Source organism: Lampris incognitus, chromosome 4, assembly GCF_029633865.1.
Source record: "Lampris incognitus isolate fLamInc1 chromosome 4, fLamInc1.hap2, whole genome shotgun sequence".
NCBI lineage: Eukaryota > Metazoa > Chordata > Actinopteri > Lampriformes > Lampridae > Lampris > Lampris incognitus.
In genome coordinates, this window is record NC_079214.1 from 8,557,649 (window position 1) to 8,576,376 (window position 18,728).

The following is an 18,728-nucleotide window of genomic DNA, read 5'->3' on the forward strand; positions in this document are numbered from 1 at the left end:
GTAAAACTGGGGATACAGCGGTCAGAGGTGAGGGAGCCAACGCAAGGGGAAAATGTAGGATAGTGGCACAAGGACGAAGGGCAAAGGGGGTCGTAGAGAGGCCTGAGAACTTAGAAATGACAGATAGTTTGCAGCCGCAGTCCGGGGGGGGGGGGGGTTCAGAAGAACTGGGCCGGGCTGAGGTTGGTCTCGGGAGGACATCCTGGGAAGTTGTCGCTGGTCCCTCAGGCCTTGAGAGCGTGCCACTGGGCCACGGCGGTACGAGGACGACCCATCATGTCTTTCCAGTGTTTCACCTCGGCAGGGCCACTCTTCCATGATAGATAGATCTGACAGATAGATAAGACAGATGGATGGATGGATGGATGGATGGATGGATGGATGGATGGATGGATGGATGGATGGATGGATGGATGGATGGATGGATGGATGGATGGATAGATGGATGGATGGATGGATGGATAGCTTAAAGTCCAGCATTTATAAGGAGGTGCATGTAAAAAGCCAAAAGCTCACTAGTGCATACTGTGTTAGATATGCTACAGTCCAGAGTCAGCCCTACAATGTCTGCAGATATCCACGTCATGGTCTTGGTATGGTGCAAACAAGCCACAGCATCAGTTTTTTATCAATCTCTTTGGGTCTTTTATGTAACAGATGAAGAGTGCAACTATGAGTAAGGACGTAAGCCACTTCTGTGGGGCAGTTCCACTTTGTTCGGTGGACTGGGGGACTTAAGCCTTGAGATCTCATACGAAATGATCAGGGATTCCCCTACTGTTGACTGACAAAGGAGCTTTTACTAAGATGAATTAATGGGCCTTCTATTTAAAATTCTCGGCATAACATTCGCCATCCTTCCCCAGCCTCAGATGGGATTAGGTGTAGTTTTTAACAGAAGTTAAACTCAATAGAAAGATTAACTTTACGGTTTCTCGAGCTTTAAGGGGATGAGATGAAGACCGACAAACCCGCCACAACTGATGCGGTTGAAATAGTGGATTTCAGGGGTAAAAGAAAGAAAAAAAAAAACTCCCCTTGCATTTGGACGGACTGTGACACTGTAGTGATCCAGACCGCAGGACGGACCTCCATGCTTAACATGAAGTCAGAGGAAAACACGAAAACAGAGGCGCAGCTCTCTGACTCAAGGCAACAGACTTGCTGTACTTGCACAGGGAAGGTCCAAGTATCTGCAGGTATCTAAGAGTCAAAACATTCAACCGACGTTCAACATGGGGGATGATACCCCGATCCTCACACTGATACCGGAAGCGATGTCGAGTGTTGAAACTATGGGAATTTGGGCCGGATATACGTTTTGTTTTTTTTTAATGAGAAAGAAAGCCTGAGAGCGGGCATGTGTTCATGTGTATGAGTGCATGCATGTGCAGCCTGGGCAGATGTGTGTTCCAGCAGGGGTCAGTGTAGGCCGGCTATAAAGTGATCGGGTGGCGTGCAGTCTGGTCTGCTCTGGGAGTCACAAAACAGAACGGGGGGAGAAGAAGCAAGAGGCGCACATGAGACGGGGGGAAGGAGGTACCTTGCCAATGACATCATTGCGACTGAGCTTGTCCTTGTCCATGACGGTGATGATTATGGTGGTCTCCCGCAGCACGTGGGCAGGCACGTCGAAAGGGAAGGACTCGTTAAAGACGGGGTTCAGACAGCGCTTCATCACCACCGTTTTCTTCTTCTCCACACGCTTGTCCTTGTGCATCAACCACACCTTCACATAGGGATCTGTGGGGCGGGTTGGAAAATGGACCAATATGCATACTCTTTACAATCTTCAGCAACATTCCTTTTGACCTAGGGCCATGTAGTGTGAAACAGCAGTTTTTGACCAAATTAACACCATGATCGGTGGACAAAAGACAATTAGGCTATCAACACTTCCTAGCCTTTGCCGATCAGATGCGCTTTATGAGGAAGAATAAGAAGTGGCAATAATACAGAGAAGAAACACTGAATGGATAGGGAAGGTGACACGAGCATCTTTACCAGAGGTGCCTCCGATATCCATGGCTTTGAGATTGCGGGCTTTGATTATGCTCACAGTGATGGTGTTGGCAGTGGGGTTGTAGCACAGAGACACCAGCAGATCCCCTCGACTCCCCTGTACAAACAGACACACAACGGTCCGTCAGTTACCCCTCCTTTCTAGATGCCAGGCGCCTCGTGAACCCTCGAACTCACTCACTCACAAACTGACATTTAAGCACTACCATCTGTGCAGATACCCAGATTCCCAAGGGGGGTTTCAAACCCTCTAAAAATGGTTTTGAGTGAGTACGTTAAAATCATAGTCCTCAGTGGTAAGAAAATTGGCAAACTACGTATTTTTCTGCAGCCCCACCACTATTCTCACTTAGACTCTCCATCGTATTTCTATCAACTGGTATTGTCCATGTGGTTTCATTCAAGGTAGGATTTCACAGAAACACCATCGACACAGAGAAGTAAGATGTTCTCCATCACCTTTAACACGTTCCAACAAATCAGTCTTTAGATAGAAGTTCTGAAGTGTTTCTGATGGGTCAGCTTTGCTTTTCTGGGGTTGTCGGTTAGCTTAAAACACGATTCAGACGAGCTAACGTCAGCTCTGCTGAACCGCTAGAGTGTCTATTTTACAACGTCACTATTAAGCGTCCAGTCAGGAAATGATGTAAATAACAGGAAATGTTAAGATACCCAGTTGAAAATGAGCAGTCAATACGAGACCTACTTCACATTACAAACTTAAGACAATGATCCCGTATCGTACAAAGTCAGACGACAGCTGTGCTTCACATCTGTGACTCCGTGTGCTCTGTTTGCTTTGTTTCACATCTTTCTTCCTGCTGCCACTCTGTCCGTCTGCTCTCTCTCCGGCTGTTAGTGTTGTCTTCATCTACCTGACAGCCTCTCCATGTTCTCCTTCTCCCTCACACGTTCCCACGTCTCCCTTGGGACCACAGCTGCCACCACGAATGACATCACCAGCCATATTCTATTGCGTCTTTACCCCCCTACCCCCTTCCTTGATTCCTATTCCTTCCTTCCTCCTTCACTCACGCTGCCATCGCTGCATGGTTTCAGCTCCTTCCAGAAAGTCTGCATGTTGGCCAGGTCCAGCTTGTTGAGAGGGATGGACACCTCTCCGATGGGGTCATTCCTGCTGAAGCGATCGTAGTCCAGGACCTGCAGGTATAGAGTCCTCTGGACCACCTTCTCATACGGGAACCCTGACAGGGGGACAGATCCAGAGGCATAAAACCGTAACACAGCCCACGTGTTGATACACGCAGACTCGGGCTGTTTAAATATACCATTTCAGAAGTCGACGTCGCAACATATGCATGTGCAATAGCCAAACGGCAAAGTACGCACTGTGAGGCAAATTGGGCGCCATCAGTCAAGCTAAAACTTTTTTACTGCTGTGCAGAAAATGAAAACTTGTCGTTCTATTCAATGTATCTACAACACTCAGGAAATGATGCATGGCCGCTGTGTACCTCTCTCTAATTATGGGCTTTTAAAAGAAGTTTGTAATTTAAGAGGTTTATATTTTTGCAATGAAATGTTAAATCATCCATTTTTCATGTTAATTCCCCCAAGTGACAATGTAGTTTTTCATGTTTTATATATATATATAAAGATTATTAATATTAATATTCTGCTCCTCATTTGTTGAGCACCATTGATGGTTTCTGGGGGGGGGGGCGCTATTATATACATATATATAAAAAATTTTTTGCGGATGTTTTCTGCCCTCTCTCTCCCCAATTGTACTTGGCCAGTTACCCCACTCTTCCGAGCCATCCCGGTCGCTGCTCCACCCCCTCTGCCGATCCAGGGGAGGGCTGCAGACTACCACATGCCTCCTCCGATACATGTGGAGTCGCCAGCTGCTTCTTTTCACCTGACAGTGGGGAGTTTCACCAGGGGGACGTAGCGCATGGGAGGATCACGCTATTCCCCCCTCAGTTCCCCCTCCCTCCACGAACAGGCACCCCGACCGACCAGAGGTGGTGCTGGTGCCGCGACCAGGACACATACCCGCATCTTTCTTCCTACCCTGCAGACTCAGCCAACTGTGTCTATAGGGACGCCCGACCAAGCCGGAGGTCACACGGGGATTCGAACTGGCGATCCCCGTGTTGATAGGCAACGGAATAGACCGCCATGCCGCACGGATGCCCCAGCATGAGGACATTTTTGCAAAGTGAGGACATTCTGGCCGGACCTCGCTTCTCTAAGGGTCTATCTGAGGGTTAGGGTAAGGGTCTATCTTAGGGTTAGGGTTAGGTTAAGGTTAGGCTAAGGGTCTAGATCCGGGGAGGGCTGCAGACTACCACATGCCTCCTCCGATACATGTGGAGTCGCCAGCTGCTTTTCACCTGACAGTGGGGAGTTTCACCAGGGGGACGTAACACATGGGAGGACCACGCTATTCCCCCCAGTTCCCCCTCTCCCCCAAACAGACGCCCCAATCGACCAGAGGAGGCACTAGTGCAGCAACCGGGACACATACCCACATCCGGCTTCCCACCCGCAGCGGCCAACTGTGTCTGTAGGGACGCCCAACCAAGTCGGAGGTAACACAGGGATTCGAACCCGGGATCTCGTGTTGGTAGGCAACGGAATAGACCGCTACACCACCCGGACGCCCCAAATGTTATGTAATATTTTAAACTGGAGGACAGTGATATGACACCAAACTTCTTTCACTCATTCACAGATGAGTCCTCTTTTTTGGGGGGGACATTTTCACCTTCATTAGACAGTGATAGCAAAGAGGCAGACAGGAAATGGGGGTGGGGGTAAGACATGCAGGAAAGGTCGCCAACTGGAATCGAACCGGCGACAGTTGCGACCATGTCGTATGAGCTGTAACCATTCAGCTACGCATCCTCGTCCTCGTCTTTAAGGGAAAGCAGAGTACTTAATAAGTGTTGTGTTGATCATGGAGTCGCCTGGACTGACGGGTGAGTGTTAAGTGAACGTGTCATGTCGGGTCAACCAGAGTATTGAACGGCTGCTGTACTTCCCTCTCTAAAGTCCCTCTTATCATCGCCGCAATGCTAAATTCTTCCCAAATGGAGCTGTGGAAGTTAAAAGCTGCATATATCTGGAGAAATCATGTAACTCGTGTTTTTCTTTAACGTCACAATTTATCTCACAAAAAAAACACAAAATATCGCAATGTCATTTTCCCCCAACATCCTTCAGTCCTAACATAGACCATGAAGCAGACTATGGCTGAGTGTGCCTGCCTGTCCTATGCACATTTCTGCCACACCATGCCTGTTGTACAGATATACTAGGGTGCACGTGTCGGTCAAACCTTCAAAGAGGAAGGTCTCGTTCCAGTGGGGATTAAGGTTCTTCCTCTTGACCTTGGTCTCCAACTTGTGCTTCTTGTCTGGCAGCAGGTAGAGTTTGACGAAGGGATCGGAGGTGCCGGAGAAGTCCTTCGCAGGCAGATCCTGACCTTTGAGGATCTTCACCGTGAGGGTGGAGTCCTGGAAACTGTAGCCGACACTGAACTGGATCCGACCCAGTTTCTCACACACCGGACCTTCATGCTCCTCTTCCTCAGAGCCAGGAGACAACTGAGAAAGAAGAGAAGAGTTGTTTTTATGTGTGTGTGTGTGTTTATATAACTCACGTAAATCATTATCCAACGCCATTCCAGAATCTTAACATGTTTTAGCTCCATCACAAGGGACATATGGGTAGTATTGTAGTTTAAAATGTGATTATTTGCCAAATAGTTTAGTTTCCCTCAGGTGCTTTAGGTAAAAGAACATAAATCAACTCTGCTCCATGAGCTGTGAGGAGGGATATTAGCATTCTTTAATTTGCCATTACTGTTTTCCGAGAACCTCACTTAAAAGATATCAGCCAGGTTCAGTTACCTTTACCAGAGATCATCTTGCACTTGAGGTACTTTTAAAAAAAATCAAAAAATCAAAACATATTTTTTGGCATTTTTCATTTTCATTTGACAGGACAGTGCAGTGCCATGGTCGGATTCAAACCCAGGATGCTGTGATCAGGCCTGAGCTGACTGAGCCACCAGGACACACTTTTTAGACCCCCCTCCCCCTTTTCTCCCAATTGCACTTGGCCAATTACTCCACTCTTCCGAGTCGTCCCGGTCGCTGCTCCACCCCCTCTGCCGATCCGGGGAGGGCTGCAGACTACCACATGCCTCCTCCCATACATGTGGAGTCGCCAGCTGCTTCTTTTCACTTGACAGTGAGGAGTGTCACCAGGGGGACGTAGCGTGAGGGAGAATCACGCTATTCCCCCCAGTTCCCCCTCCCCCCCCCGAACAGGCGCCCCGATCGACCGGAGGGGGAACTCGTGCGGCGACCAGGAAACACACCCAAATCCAGCTTCCCACCCTACAGACACAGCCAATTGTGTCTGTAGGGACATCCGACCAAGCCGGAGGTAATGCAGGGATTTGAACCGGTGATCCCCACGTTGATAGGCAGCAGAATAGACCGCTATGTCACCCACCAGAACACACTCTTAATGTACTTTTTAAAAATATGAAATGATCTAGCATAGACGTGAAGTCATAGTACATCTTGTGCTCCAAGAGTGGCGATATGGCGAACACTCTACTGTGTCAAACCTGCTGCTACAACACAGCATGTTCACTAACACGTTAACACTCCAGAGCAGTGGACAAAAACTGTTATGCTGAATGGGAAGCGCTGGTCCCGATCCACAGAAGGACACCAAATCTGCACCTAAAAAAATGTTCCAGGCTGTCCGGGTAGCGTATTCCGTTGCCTACTAACACAGGGATCTTGGGTTCGAATCCCGGTGTTACATCCGGCTTGGTCGGGCGTCCCTACAGACACAATTGGCCGTGTCCGCGGGAGGGAAGCCGGATGTATGTGTCGCGGTCGCTGCACTAGCGCCTCCTCTGGTCAGTTGGGGTGCCTGTTCAGGGAGGAGGGGGATCTGGGGGGAATAGCGTGATCCTCCCACGCGCTACATCCCCCTGGTCCCCACTGTCAGGTGAGAAGAAGCGGCTGGTGACTCCACATGTATCGGAGGAGGCATGTGATAGTCTGCAGCCCTCCCCGGATCGGCAGAGGGGGTGGAGCAGCGACGGCTTGGAAGATGGGGGTAATTGGCCGGGTACAATTGGGGAGGAAAAAAAGGGGGGAAAAAAAGTTCCAGACTGGCACGCTATCATAACAATATGCCAAATGGCTGGGGTCTGTGCAGTGATAAGGGGAGAAGGTGTGTGGAGAGGAGAGAGAGATTTTCCCTTGGTAGAGAAACCCCCTGGCTGACAGTGGCTTGGCCTGGAGGGAGGCAATGAAATCCGGTGAAAAGAGCCCTGTGTGATGGGGCAGAGCCAGAGGCATGGCTCAAGGTGCAGCCCTGGAATCAAATATTCCATCCTGTATTCTCGAACACATCTCCGATGGCTTCATCTCATCCGCTATGCTGAATATGAGCAACTCGTATTATGCCGCTCGTTCCTTCTAACAGCTGACCTAAATAACTTCTGCCATAATCCGAGTTGGCTGCTCCCCTTTTCACGTGCCCCTCTCGTTGGATTCCCAAGATCTATTCTCAACCAAGCAAACTGCATATGTGAGCCAGATAAACGGTAACCACAGGTCCCGCACAACAATCTGTGCTACCTGTTGCATTTTTTAATATAAGACTAGACAAATATGGGCGAGGTTAAAGACAACTATACACACGATCTACGGTTGAATCATAAAAGTAAGCTTGGACAGGATCATTTACACATTGTAATGCAGAACTAAATGCATCTTTAAACACAGCTGCAGCAAGTAACATTAATCGTGGATCTGTTGGACGTATAGGTGTGATAAACAACCAGCACTGACAGTACTCTTGACTATTATTGGTGCTGTCTGTCTGTCAATACTGACAGATGTGTTGCCACGCCTAAATCAAACAGACACAATATTAACGTTAGCTGCAGCTGTGTTTATCCTGCTATGCTAATGTCACAGAATGCCAAGACCAGCCTGCCATGTTTTTAACCTTTACATGGTTTTCCACCTGTAGATGTCAGCAAACTCACTATAATGGTCCAGGGTTAGTTATCCTTTAATCGCTGACCACTTGACTACACACCATGAAACCACAGACAATTCTACCTGACCTGACTATATCCGAACTGTTTGATGCTAGACTGAACAGCTACGCCTTAATGGTGGCATCTATCATAGCATCGTGTGCTCAGATCAGTGTGCTGAAAAATGTTAACACGTTGGAGCTGCTTGTCTTGGACCTGTTGCTCCGCTGATGCAGGGCGGTTCTTTTCGGCGCTGCAAGCGGGCCGTGAAACATACAGACCCCCTTTGTCACGACCTATTTAAACGAGCATTATCATTAAGCATCGCCGCTGTGGACCACTCAGACACGTCGTAGAGCCCACATAATTACACATAGCTTGCCTCCACCCGCACCATAGTCACAGCACTCACAGCACTGGACGCTCTTCAACCACTAATTACTCAACTATGCTGAATGAGGCATTCTTCAACTGCCCCTTCCTGCCGTGTCAGTTCATAGTGATAATTTAGCTTCAGTTAGGTTAAAATATGAGCCACTAATTCCAGTCGTGGTGCTCTACAGGTGAATGAACTGAGGGCGATGTTAGGACCAAGGAGAAGAAAAAAGTTGTCGTCGGACATTAATGAGCTGACCTGTGTCACGCTTACCCAGAATTTCTGTCTTAAAGCCCTTCTCAACATTTTAATACCAACGTCTAACTCACTTCACTTGTCTCTCCACACCTTTTTACTAAGCTGGTTGACATCTACAGGTTAAAAACCATGTAAAGGTTAAAAACGTGGCAAGCTGGTCTTGGTATACGCTATGATGTTAGCATAGCAGGATAAACATAGCTGCAGCAAATAGCATGAATAATGGATCTGTTTGATTTAGATGTGCCAGCACACCTACCACTGACAGACAGGCAGACAGACAGGGCTGGCACTAACAGGTATCAATAGTATCGTCAACGCTGGTTCTTTTATCACACCTAAATCCAACAGATTCATCATTAATGTTATGAGCTGCAGCTGTGTTTATCCTGCTATGCTTACATCACAGAGTACCCAGACCAGCCTGCCATGTTTTTAACCTGTAAATGTCAAGAAACCCGCTAAAATTGGTCTGGGGTAGAGTTACTCTTTAAATCCTGTATGCATCAATATACTAGGAGCGTTGGTGCATAGCTGGTTCATTCACTGTTTGCTTCACTAAATAAAAGGCTTTCATTCTGAGATCAGCACTTGTATTCTGAACACTGCAATGTGAAAAAAGTGGACATATGGTGGATGAGTCAGTTATGCGGCAATTAACATGTCTAGTACCAAACGGTTTCCCTGGTATTACGTAGCGTTGGCGGTGTTACTGTAAATATGTTGGTTTAAATGGTGTCACCATGAGCATGTCGCTGGTGACCGAGTTGGCCAAGTCGGAAACCGAGGAGTTGGCATCATGGCCGGGTCCATGGCGGCGTCCGGTGTCATCAGGGGTCTGACCCTTGGGGCTGCTACCGGGTTTATTTCCGAGGGTCCTGTCATTATGGAGGCAAACACAAACAGACACACTGTCAGAAGGATGAGCCATGTCATTTAAACCACAGAGGCGTTAGTGTTCGTCATTGACAGGTCCTGACACAGAATGGTGTTCAGCAAACGGACACCCAGTGGTCTGGAAATGCTTCCGCACCATGTTTGACTCTATTGAACAGGAATCAACATTGCAGCCTGCTCAGCTTCTTGTTTTTATACTTCAAACTACACGAGTAAATGCACAATGGTGTAGGAAAATGTGCAAGCACCACTAACTCAGAAACACACACACAGAAAAGTGCATGTGCATCATAAGAACGACATTAGGATTGTTCCACCGAAGAGCACACCATTATCTATCACCAATTTCACAGTACACGGACCACTTGCATGTTGATAAAATGTTAAAATTTAAGATAATCACACTGGAATGCCTGAAAAAAGAGGAGTGAAACAGAAAGGGAGAAGGGGAAAGGGGAAAGGTAGGAGAAAAGGGGGACAATGAAAAGAATAACTCCCAAGACAACACTGAAAAAGGCGATATACAAACTATGGAGGCACATATAGTTGAAAAAACACCAGCAAGGAGATTTTAACTGAGAGACAGAGAGAGAGACAGAGTCAGAGAGCGAGATTTACTTCTCTTTCTTTATTGTTATTGTTGTTTTATTGTTTATTGATCAGTATAATGTTGTGTTAATGTTCATTATTAGTGTTACTTTGTACTGTCCAAATATTTGGACAAATTGCTTTGGCAACATTTTTTTTGAAAACTTTCATGCCAATAAAGCCCTTTGAATTGAGAAAGAAGAGAGAGAAGTAGCTTTCTTTATATAGCACCTTTCTTCAAGAGCGCAGATGTCACAATGTGCTTCACAGAGGAAATAAAGCATAAACTTACATATAGACATAAAACACAATAAAAAAGAAGAAAATGGAAAAATTATACAAAAGCAAGTCTAAAGAAATGGGTCTTGACTTGCTTTTTAAAAGTGTCCACAGATCTTAAGTCCAAAGGGAGAGAGTTCCAAAGTTTCGCAGCCACAAACTCAAAAGCACAGTCTCCTTTAGTTTTAAGCCTAGATCGAGGAAAAGCCAACAAACCCTGATCAGAGGACCTTAGAGACCTGCTGGCGACATAGTGCAGTAAATCTCTATTGTAGGCTGGAGCCTGACCACGCAGAGCTCTATAGGTGATCACAAGAACTTTGAATCGGATTCTGAATTTGACAGGGAGCCAGTGAAGCGCAATCAGCATCAGCGTCACATGAAACCGTATGAAGGATCTGGCCAAGAGTTTAGCAGCAGCATTTTGGAACACTTGTAAACAATCTAGGGATGTTTTGCTGAGGCATGTGTGGGAGTTACAGTAGTCAAGACGGGACAATATAAAAGCATGTATTAACATTTCCATCTCTGCTTGTGACACAATGGGCTTGAGCTTTGCAATATGTCTGTTGGAAAACACAAACGCGAATCAGGCACTTGACATGTTGGTCCTGAGTCATAGCCTGGTCCATAATGACAACTACATTTCTTATGGAGGATTTAACCGACAAGGCAAGAGACACAAGACCATCCCTTATCTTAGGGACAAGACTAGGAGGGGCAGAAATAAGGATTTCGGTTTTGGCTGTATTTACATGTAAGAAATTATCTGCCATCCAGTTTTTTACAGCATTTAGGCAATCATTTAAAGTTGACAGTTCAGCTATATTTTGAGGGTTAAATTAGGCATATAATTGAATATCATCTGCGTAGCGGTGATAGCCGATACCTTTAAAGTGCCTTATTATCTGTCCAAGGGGAAGCATACACAAGGCAAACAGAACAGGATCAAGGGCTGAACCTTGAGGCACACCACAGTATATAGGTTCAGATGAGGAGGTGAAGCTGTTAACAGAAACTACAAAATTCCTATCAGAGAGGTAGGATCACCGCAGGACTAACCGAGATACCCACCCACTGCCCAAGTCTCTCAACCAAGATACGGTGATCCACAGTATCAAAAGCTGCACTGAGATCCAACAGCACCAACACCTAACATTCTCCTGTATCACCATCCATCAAGATATCATTCGAGGCTCTACGAAGAGCTGTTTCTGTTGAGTGCAACTAGTGGAAGCCAGACTGAAACGTATCAAATATATTATGCTCATCTATTGCAGTTGTGAGTTACTTAGCAACCACTTTTTCAAAATTTTGGCTACAAAAGGCAACTTGGAAATGGGCCTGTAACTTTGAGGTAGAGAAGGGTCAAGGTTTGATTTTTCTTTTACATTTTTGTTTTTGAGAAGTGGCTGAATAACAGCTTGTTTGAATTGAGCAGGGACACGACCAGATAACAAGGAGCTGTTGATTATGGAGAGCACAGTAGGACCAATAGAGCCAAAGACATTTTTAAACAGAGATGTCGGTAAGATGTCAAGGGGGCAAGAAGAAGTTTTCATACGGTTAACCAAGTTAGTAAGATCTAGGAGTGGTATTGGTGAAAATCTCTCAAGGATTGTAGGCTGAGAGGAGCACGAGATGGCTGGGGGGGATGTTAAATTTGATGTCAATAATCTTGCCTACAAAAAAATTATTATATTTCTCACTTGAAAAAATCAGCAGGCGAACAGCAGGAGCAACAATATTACTAATAGTGTCAGATAAAACTTTGGGATTGCGCTGACTATTAGACATAAGATAAGAGAAGGAGGTAGCTCTGGCATCCTTTACCATATTATTGAAAGACACTAAAAGTTATTTTAAATAAAAATAGTGGACGTGTAATCAGGTAGGTTTCCATAGGTGTTTGACTCTTCTACAGTCTTTAGAGAGTGAATATTGTCATTTATCCAAGGGGAGGACTTGACCATAGGAGCCAAGCTAGTTTTAATAGGGGCCACTTTATCCAGCGCTTAAAGGCATTGTTCATTAATAGATTGCACCAAGTAGTTTGGAAAGTGGCAGAAAACACTGCAGCAGAAAGGATGCGGGAGCTTATGATACGCCGGCAGGATAAGGACTCTAAATTAAATGAAAAATCAAATCAAATACTGTTGTGATCAGTAATGAAAAGATCCTTGGAAAATAAAGACTCAATATTCAAACCAAGAGTAAAAACAGGCCCAGAGTATGCCCTCTGTTGCGTGTGGGGCCCGATACATGGTGAGTGAGATCAAAAGCCTCTGTAATATTAATAAAACTAGAAGCAAAAATGTCCAAAACATCATCAACATGAATGTTGAAATCACCGACAGTGACAAATATGGATAGCTTAAGGACAGAGGAAGTCAGTGAATTCAGTTAAGAGTCATCCCCTCGGGCCAGGAGGACAGCAGATTCAAATACAGTTGAATCATTTGAAGTTTGAAAGAAGAGAATGACTCAGTTCTTACTCCTGAACACCGCAGCAAGTCCTCCACCATGGCCAGAAACTTTAGGCAAGCTGATAAAAGAGCAATCCTTCAGGCAGAGCTCGATGAGAGGGCCAAGTTCCATATGCCTCTTTCAGGTTTCAGTCAGCAACACAAAGTCCAATTTCTTCGACATGATGAAATCGTTCAACACAAGTGATTTGTTTGCTATGGAGCAAGCATTTAGCAGCGCTATTCTGGGAGGTGTAGAAACCCGGCTATCATCAGGAGGGGTAATCCCAGACCGGTCGCCTCCTCTTTACGTGTGTATGGACACGCTTCTGCAAGTCACTTATACGTGTTCATTGACACGTATCTCACAGGTGCCGCTAGGGGCGCCCTGTAGCCTACTAGGTCTGTCATGACCAGACCGGTCGCCTCCTCTTTACGTGTGTATGGACACGCTTCTGCAAGTCACTTATACGTGTTCATTGACACGTATCTCACAGATGCCGCTAGGGGCGCCCTGTAGCCTACTAGGTCTGTCATGACCATGGTCATGACGCAATAGAATGTCAAAAATATTGAACAAAGATGGCGGAGCGAATGTTCCTGACTGCTGTCTTTGCCAACTTCTCCCAGAAAGCACAGCTGTTTAAGCTCTTCAGTGACGTCTCTCACCGCTTTAGAGTGACATACACGCTCCCAATGTCCCTTTTGATGACACTTGTTGCACTTACTGTTCATTGCAGGACACTTCCGCTCATCGGTGTGCTGCGTCTTGCCGCACCTCCCGCACTCATCTACTATGTTGGTTGCAGGACTGCTGCCACCATGACGCTGTCCGCCCTTTTTCTTGCGCCCCCAGTGGCCAGAAGACGGGATTGCGGCCCCTGTGGCAACTAATACGTGTCCATATACACGTATTTGGGTCTCGCAAAAACGTGTCCTCTGACACGTACGTATTGTGATGTAGTGTAGGGGTAATCCCGGGTGCACCCCAGGGCAGGGTGCGCAGATGACGGGGACTCTCTCCAGCACACAGGTAGATTCCACTCACATGGGGTCGGGACAATTAGCTCACTGAGAGAGTCGAGGAAGACGGTTTGGAGAAAGGAGAGTCTGACTTTCCCAACCATAGATAAGGGGAAGTCATTCCATGAAGCAACAGGATAAACCAAGCCAAAGCTCATCAGACGTGATTGGTACTGGCCGCTCTGATGTCCGAGTGGAGTAAACCGTCGTTCTGGCAGTCCGCTCGTCACGTGACTGGGAGGTTCGTATCCCAGACTCGCCGTAACCGGTCACGGCCAGAGCGTCCACGGGGTAAGGTCTTCATTAGGCCAGTGTTTCTCAACCCAGTCCTCAAGGAACCCCTATCCTGCATATTTTCTTTGCAACCCTGAATAGGTACCTGTTTGTAGTTATTCAACCAATCAGCAATGAATTTTGTCAGATGTTGCACACCTTGCATAATTAAGTGCTGCGAGATGATTGGTCGAGTAAGTACAAGCAGGGCTACCTATGCAGGGTTACAATGAAAATCTGCAGGATAGGGGGTCCTTGAGGACCGGGTTGAGAAACACTGCATTAGGCCACCCTTACCCGAGGGATAGTGGGTGTAGGTCGGTGTAGTGTTCGGGAACTCGTCGTTCTCCAGCGACCCCTCTGGCCCATCCGGGCGCCTGCAGCCAGGCAACCGAAAGCATTCTCCCTACGTCTCCTTCGTGACCTCAAGGTGATGCAATCCATGCGAGGAGGCTTCAGCGTGTAAAATAGCGAGAGCAGCTGACACGAGTTTGAAGGAAGCTGGTGTTACGACTATCTCCTTCCTGTGGAAACGTGAGCCAGGGGAGTTATTCCACAAGAGTTCCGGCCATATGTCATTGGGGTTAATCGGGTGGGATAAGGGGAAAAACTAGAAATACATTTATTCCAAAAAAAAAGTGATTGGCACCATTTCCTGATGACACTTCGCCTCCAGAGCTGTCCTAGCTTCATCTGGACTCCGGGCCTTCTCCCTCTCCTCCTCCCGTATTTGCAAGAACTTCAGTGCTGCAAACCACTACAGGGATCGCCAACCCTCTGGCACCAATGGGGATGGCCAGGATTGCCGGGAACTAATCCATGGAGTGGAGGCACCATGATCCACCATAGATGCTCTGATGAACAGGGGAGTCTGGCGATCATATACCCAAGCAGCAAGTCCACCATTGACAAATAGGAGAATGAACAGAACAACATATGGGACAGGTAGGATGTCATGGGATAGCCGAGCAGCGGCAAAGCCAAACACTGGCACCATCATACCGAGCCCCACAAGTGACATGTAGTGAGACAGAGAGAGAGAGAGAGAGAGAGAGAGAGAGAGAGAGAGAGAAAGTGAGAGAGATAGACAGACAGACAGCGGGTATGAGCAGAAGGAGCAAGAGAGAGCACGTGAGCTGTGAAAACAGTGTGATTGAAGAAGAGGAGGGATTAGGGGAAGGGTCTTTGGGAGAAGGAGTATAGATTTAAAGACTTATCAACAGAGAGAGAGAGAAAAGAGAAAGAAGAAGAGGATTTGTCTTTGTTAAGACTCCTAGGATTAATAGAATGAACAACACGAGGTTACTGACTCAAATTAACGTGAGACTGAGAACCGAACATTACCATAACACACTTAAATCCAGACTGACAGAGAAGAAGAAGGAAGTTGGAGGAGAGAAGACCAATGCCTGAAACTTGGACTTAGTTTTAGTGAGGCACGCTCCAAATCAGGGAAAGCAAGCAAACTTTGCTTTATATCAGCAAGGGACGTGGGTAACAGCTGCAGAGCAAGAGTGGAGATGGATAGAGGTCGGCTAGCAAAAAGACAGGAAAAGAAAGACTGAGAGAAGGAGAGAGAGAGAGAGACGTGGAGAGGAAAAGAAAAGAATATTGCAATGTAGGATAAAAAACAAAGAAGGGGGGGGGGGAAATGACATTTATGTCCTGTGGCCTTAAAGTCAACACAGGAAAATCGCGGCATGGACCAGTCTCTTAAAACTGGAATAGCTTTCGGGGGAAGACTTGACAGATATAACTTAATGGATCGTTTCTCCAACATGTCAAACGTGTCATATAACATAGAAATACATCGACACCTCATTTATATTATAAAACTCCCCAGAGAGTTAACTCTCAAGTACTGTATAACCTTGGACAGCATTGCCAAACATTGCATAAATGCAGCCTGGAAACCAGGCAGGTCCTTCATTGTGTGCACTAAACATGCAATGACCTCTGTGGAAACCCATATGAACAAAGTTAAAAAAAAAACTACTTTGCTTGGGGTCTGCAGCAGATTGGTGACTGCAACAAACACCATTTGTGTCACTTCGCAACAGAAATCGAGGCGCCGTGAGTGAACGTTTCCACCATTTTGTGCTAGTGAGAGTGCAAGTCCCTACAACGAAACCCCCCCCCCCCAACAAGAGTTTCGACTCTCTTCACACGGACGACCTCCAGTAAAAAGAAGCATCACACACATACATAATGTATTCCAACATGCATTATGTATGTTAATGTCGGTGCTGTCTGGCTCTTTCGGTGAAGGTAGTTGGTATGCTAATAACCGTGATCACTATTGCAGATTTTAGAGCAGTTGTTCCGATCACCGCTTCTGAGACGCGAACGCTGGGATAAGAAGTTAATTATAGGCTCTTTTGCAAACCTACTGTTTATCTTCTCCGTTGCCGTGAAGCACGGTTCACATTGTTCCCTTCAACGTAACTCCACTAGCTCGGGCAGACGTCTAACCCCCCTCTGCTTAGTAGATGTTCTGTTCTACGAGCCCTTAGACGCTTTATTCACTTTGGTTGTATAGTACATAAATATATACCTGTCTGTCTGTCTCTCCCTAGAGTCTATTAATGCCTTCTTGTAGGTGGGGTAAGGCTGTCACGGAGCTCCACTATATCAACTCAGTAACACATAGGTCTCCATAAATCTTGAGCAATACTGAGCCCTCTATAAACACAGCCTGGCAACATCTCAATTATTTACAATGGAGACTTGCACCGCAGTCTACAGCGCTTCTGTGGGAGTGTGGGTATAAATACATACATATATATATATATATATATATATATACCTTGCAAAGCGCATGTGAAACCCAACAGTTTCTGCAACCATCTTATATTACACATGCCTTTCATCCGTGCATGAATCTTCCAGTTTACTGAGACCAAAGCATTATTACGTCTGTCTGCCTCGGGACCGTTTGCATCATTATTTCACGGCACAAATTCAGAAGACTGCCAGAGGATCAGACAGCGTTAGACAGTCAGAAGTACAGGCAAAACCGCAGATGGGAAACAGGATGAATAATCAAAAAACAGTGGGTCAGAAAGAGAGGAGATAGTATGACACCCGATGAATTTTAAAACAAACACCCAGTTGGTTGGTCAGCTGCTTCGGCAGGCGGTTGACTGCAGTCTCAGCAGACAATACTGAATACATTTGTGTCTTATTTTTGGAGACATCCCGTTTTAGGGATTTGAGGGGAGATTTTTTTATTATTCTTTTTTTTTTGCAGTAACAAAACATAACAGCCAGAGAGTGGCAGAGAAAAAAAGGCCAAGGAGGGAGGGAGAGAAAAATTCTCCAGATTCTGGTTGACGGGCTTTTTATTATTTAAAGATAATATATTATTAATAATTTTGACAGTTTTTTGACAGCAGAATCCAAATTTGACTGGTGGCTACAAGTGCAAAGTAAATTTACTAAAACAAACAAACTTTTTAAAATTGTGTTCATCTGAAACCCTCCATTATCCAAACGGCTTCTCCTGCTCCCAGGGTCGCGGAGATGCTGCAGCCTATCCCAGCAGTCACTGGGCGGCAGGTGGGGAGACACCCTGGACACGCCGCCAGACCGTCACAGGGTTGTTTATTTGTAACGATTCACTTAAATCGCATCATGTTTTTTGACAGGGAAAATAGATATATTTCAATCATCTGCCCGTATCACCAAGCCAAACACACAGTCCTCCTGAGGAATTCACATTAATGAAGTTTTACTGCACAACTGACCATTCCTGAGCTTTGCCCACCATGAGTTACTGTTACCTATCTCTTTACTATCCTCCAATACAGCAATGACCATACAACTTAAGCCAGCTCGCACAAGTTATAATGGATAGGATATTTTACGAGAGGCCAACAGCAAGCCCGGCACATCATTGTACCGGGCTTGCTGGGCATGTAAGATGGCACCGCAGACGGCAGCCTCGATTCTGTGCTCTTTAATACTCTTTCTGTTTCTGTTTGGTTAGTTTCTGGCTGGCGCTCTCTTATCACATTCAGCAGAGAAGAACCTTTAAACCTCCGACTATCCACTGGTCAAACTTTTTTACCGTTTTTCACTGAACTGGAAGTTTTATCGAGCTTTTAGTTGGAGGAGCAGCAGCACTGTATGGGCACCGCCGCAACCAACGATGGGGGAAGCGAACCGGAGTGCTCGTTCAACTGCGACAGCGGGGATTTCGAACTGTGCTCCCTGTCAATCCACCTGGCGAATGTCCACTCTCTGGCGAAATAAGATGGACGAACTGCTGCTCCTCAACAGAAAAAATATGGCCTTTTCCCAGATCTGCGGCCCTGTGCCTCACTGAAACCTGGCTTGGTGAGCATCTACTGGACAGCTCACTCCATCTGCCGCACCTCCAACTCCTCCAAGCATACCATGAAACCGAGCTTATGGGGAAAAAACGAAGGTTGGTGTACAGATGTCCCAGTGTTGAAGAAATCTTGTAGCCTGTTACATTCACTAAGTGACAGTACTAATG

General features: G+C 46.3%; 1 protein-coding gene across 1 annotated transcript in view; it reads right to left on the bottom strand.

The window, feature by feature from the left end:
* Positions 1 to 224: 224 nt before the first annotated feature.
* Positions 225 to 18,728, bottom strand: part of syt7b (synaptotagmin VIIb) — a 174,085-nt gene continuing 155,581 nt past the window's right edge. Inside the window, exons 8-13 of the mRNA XM_056278806.1 lie at positions 9,445 to 9,580; positions 5,330 to 5,597; positions 3,058 to 3,227; positions 2,005 to 2,119; positions 1,544 to 1,743; positions 225 to 329 (exon numbers count right to left, since the gene is read on the bottom strand). Of these exons, the coding sequence (XP_056134781.1) occupies positions 225 to 329; positions 1,544 to 1,743; positions 2,005 to 2,119; positions 3,058 to 3,227; positions 5,330 to 5,597; positions 9,445 to 9,580 (994 nt within the window). The remainder of the gene's footprint in view (positions 330 to 1,543; positions 1,744 to 2,004; positions 2,120 to 3,057; positions 3,228 to 5,329; positions 5,598 to 9,444; positions 9,581 to 18,728) is intronic.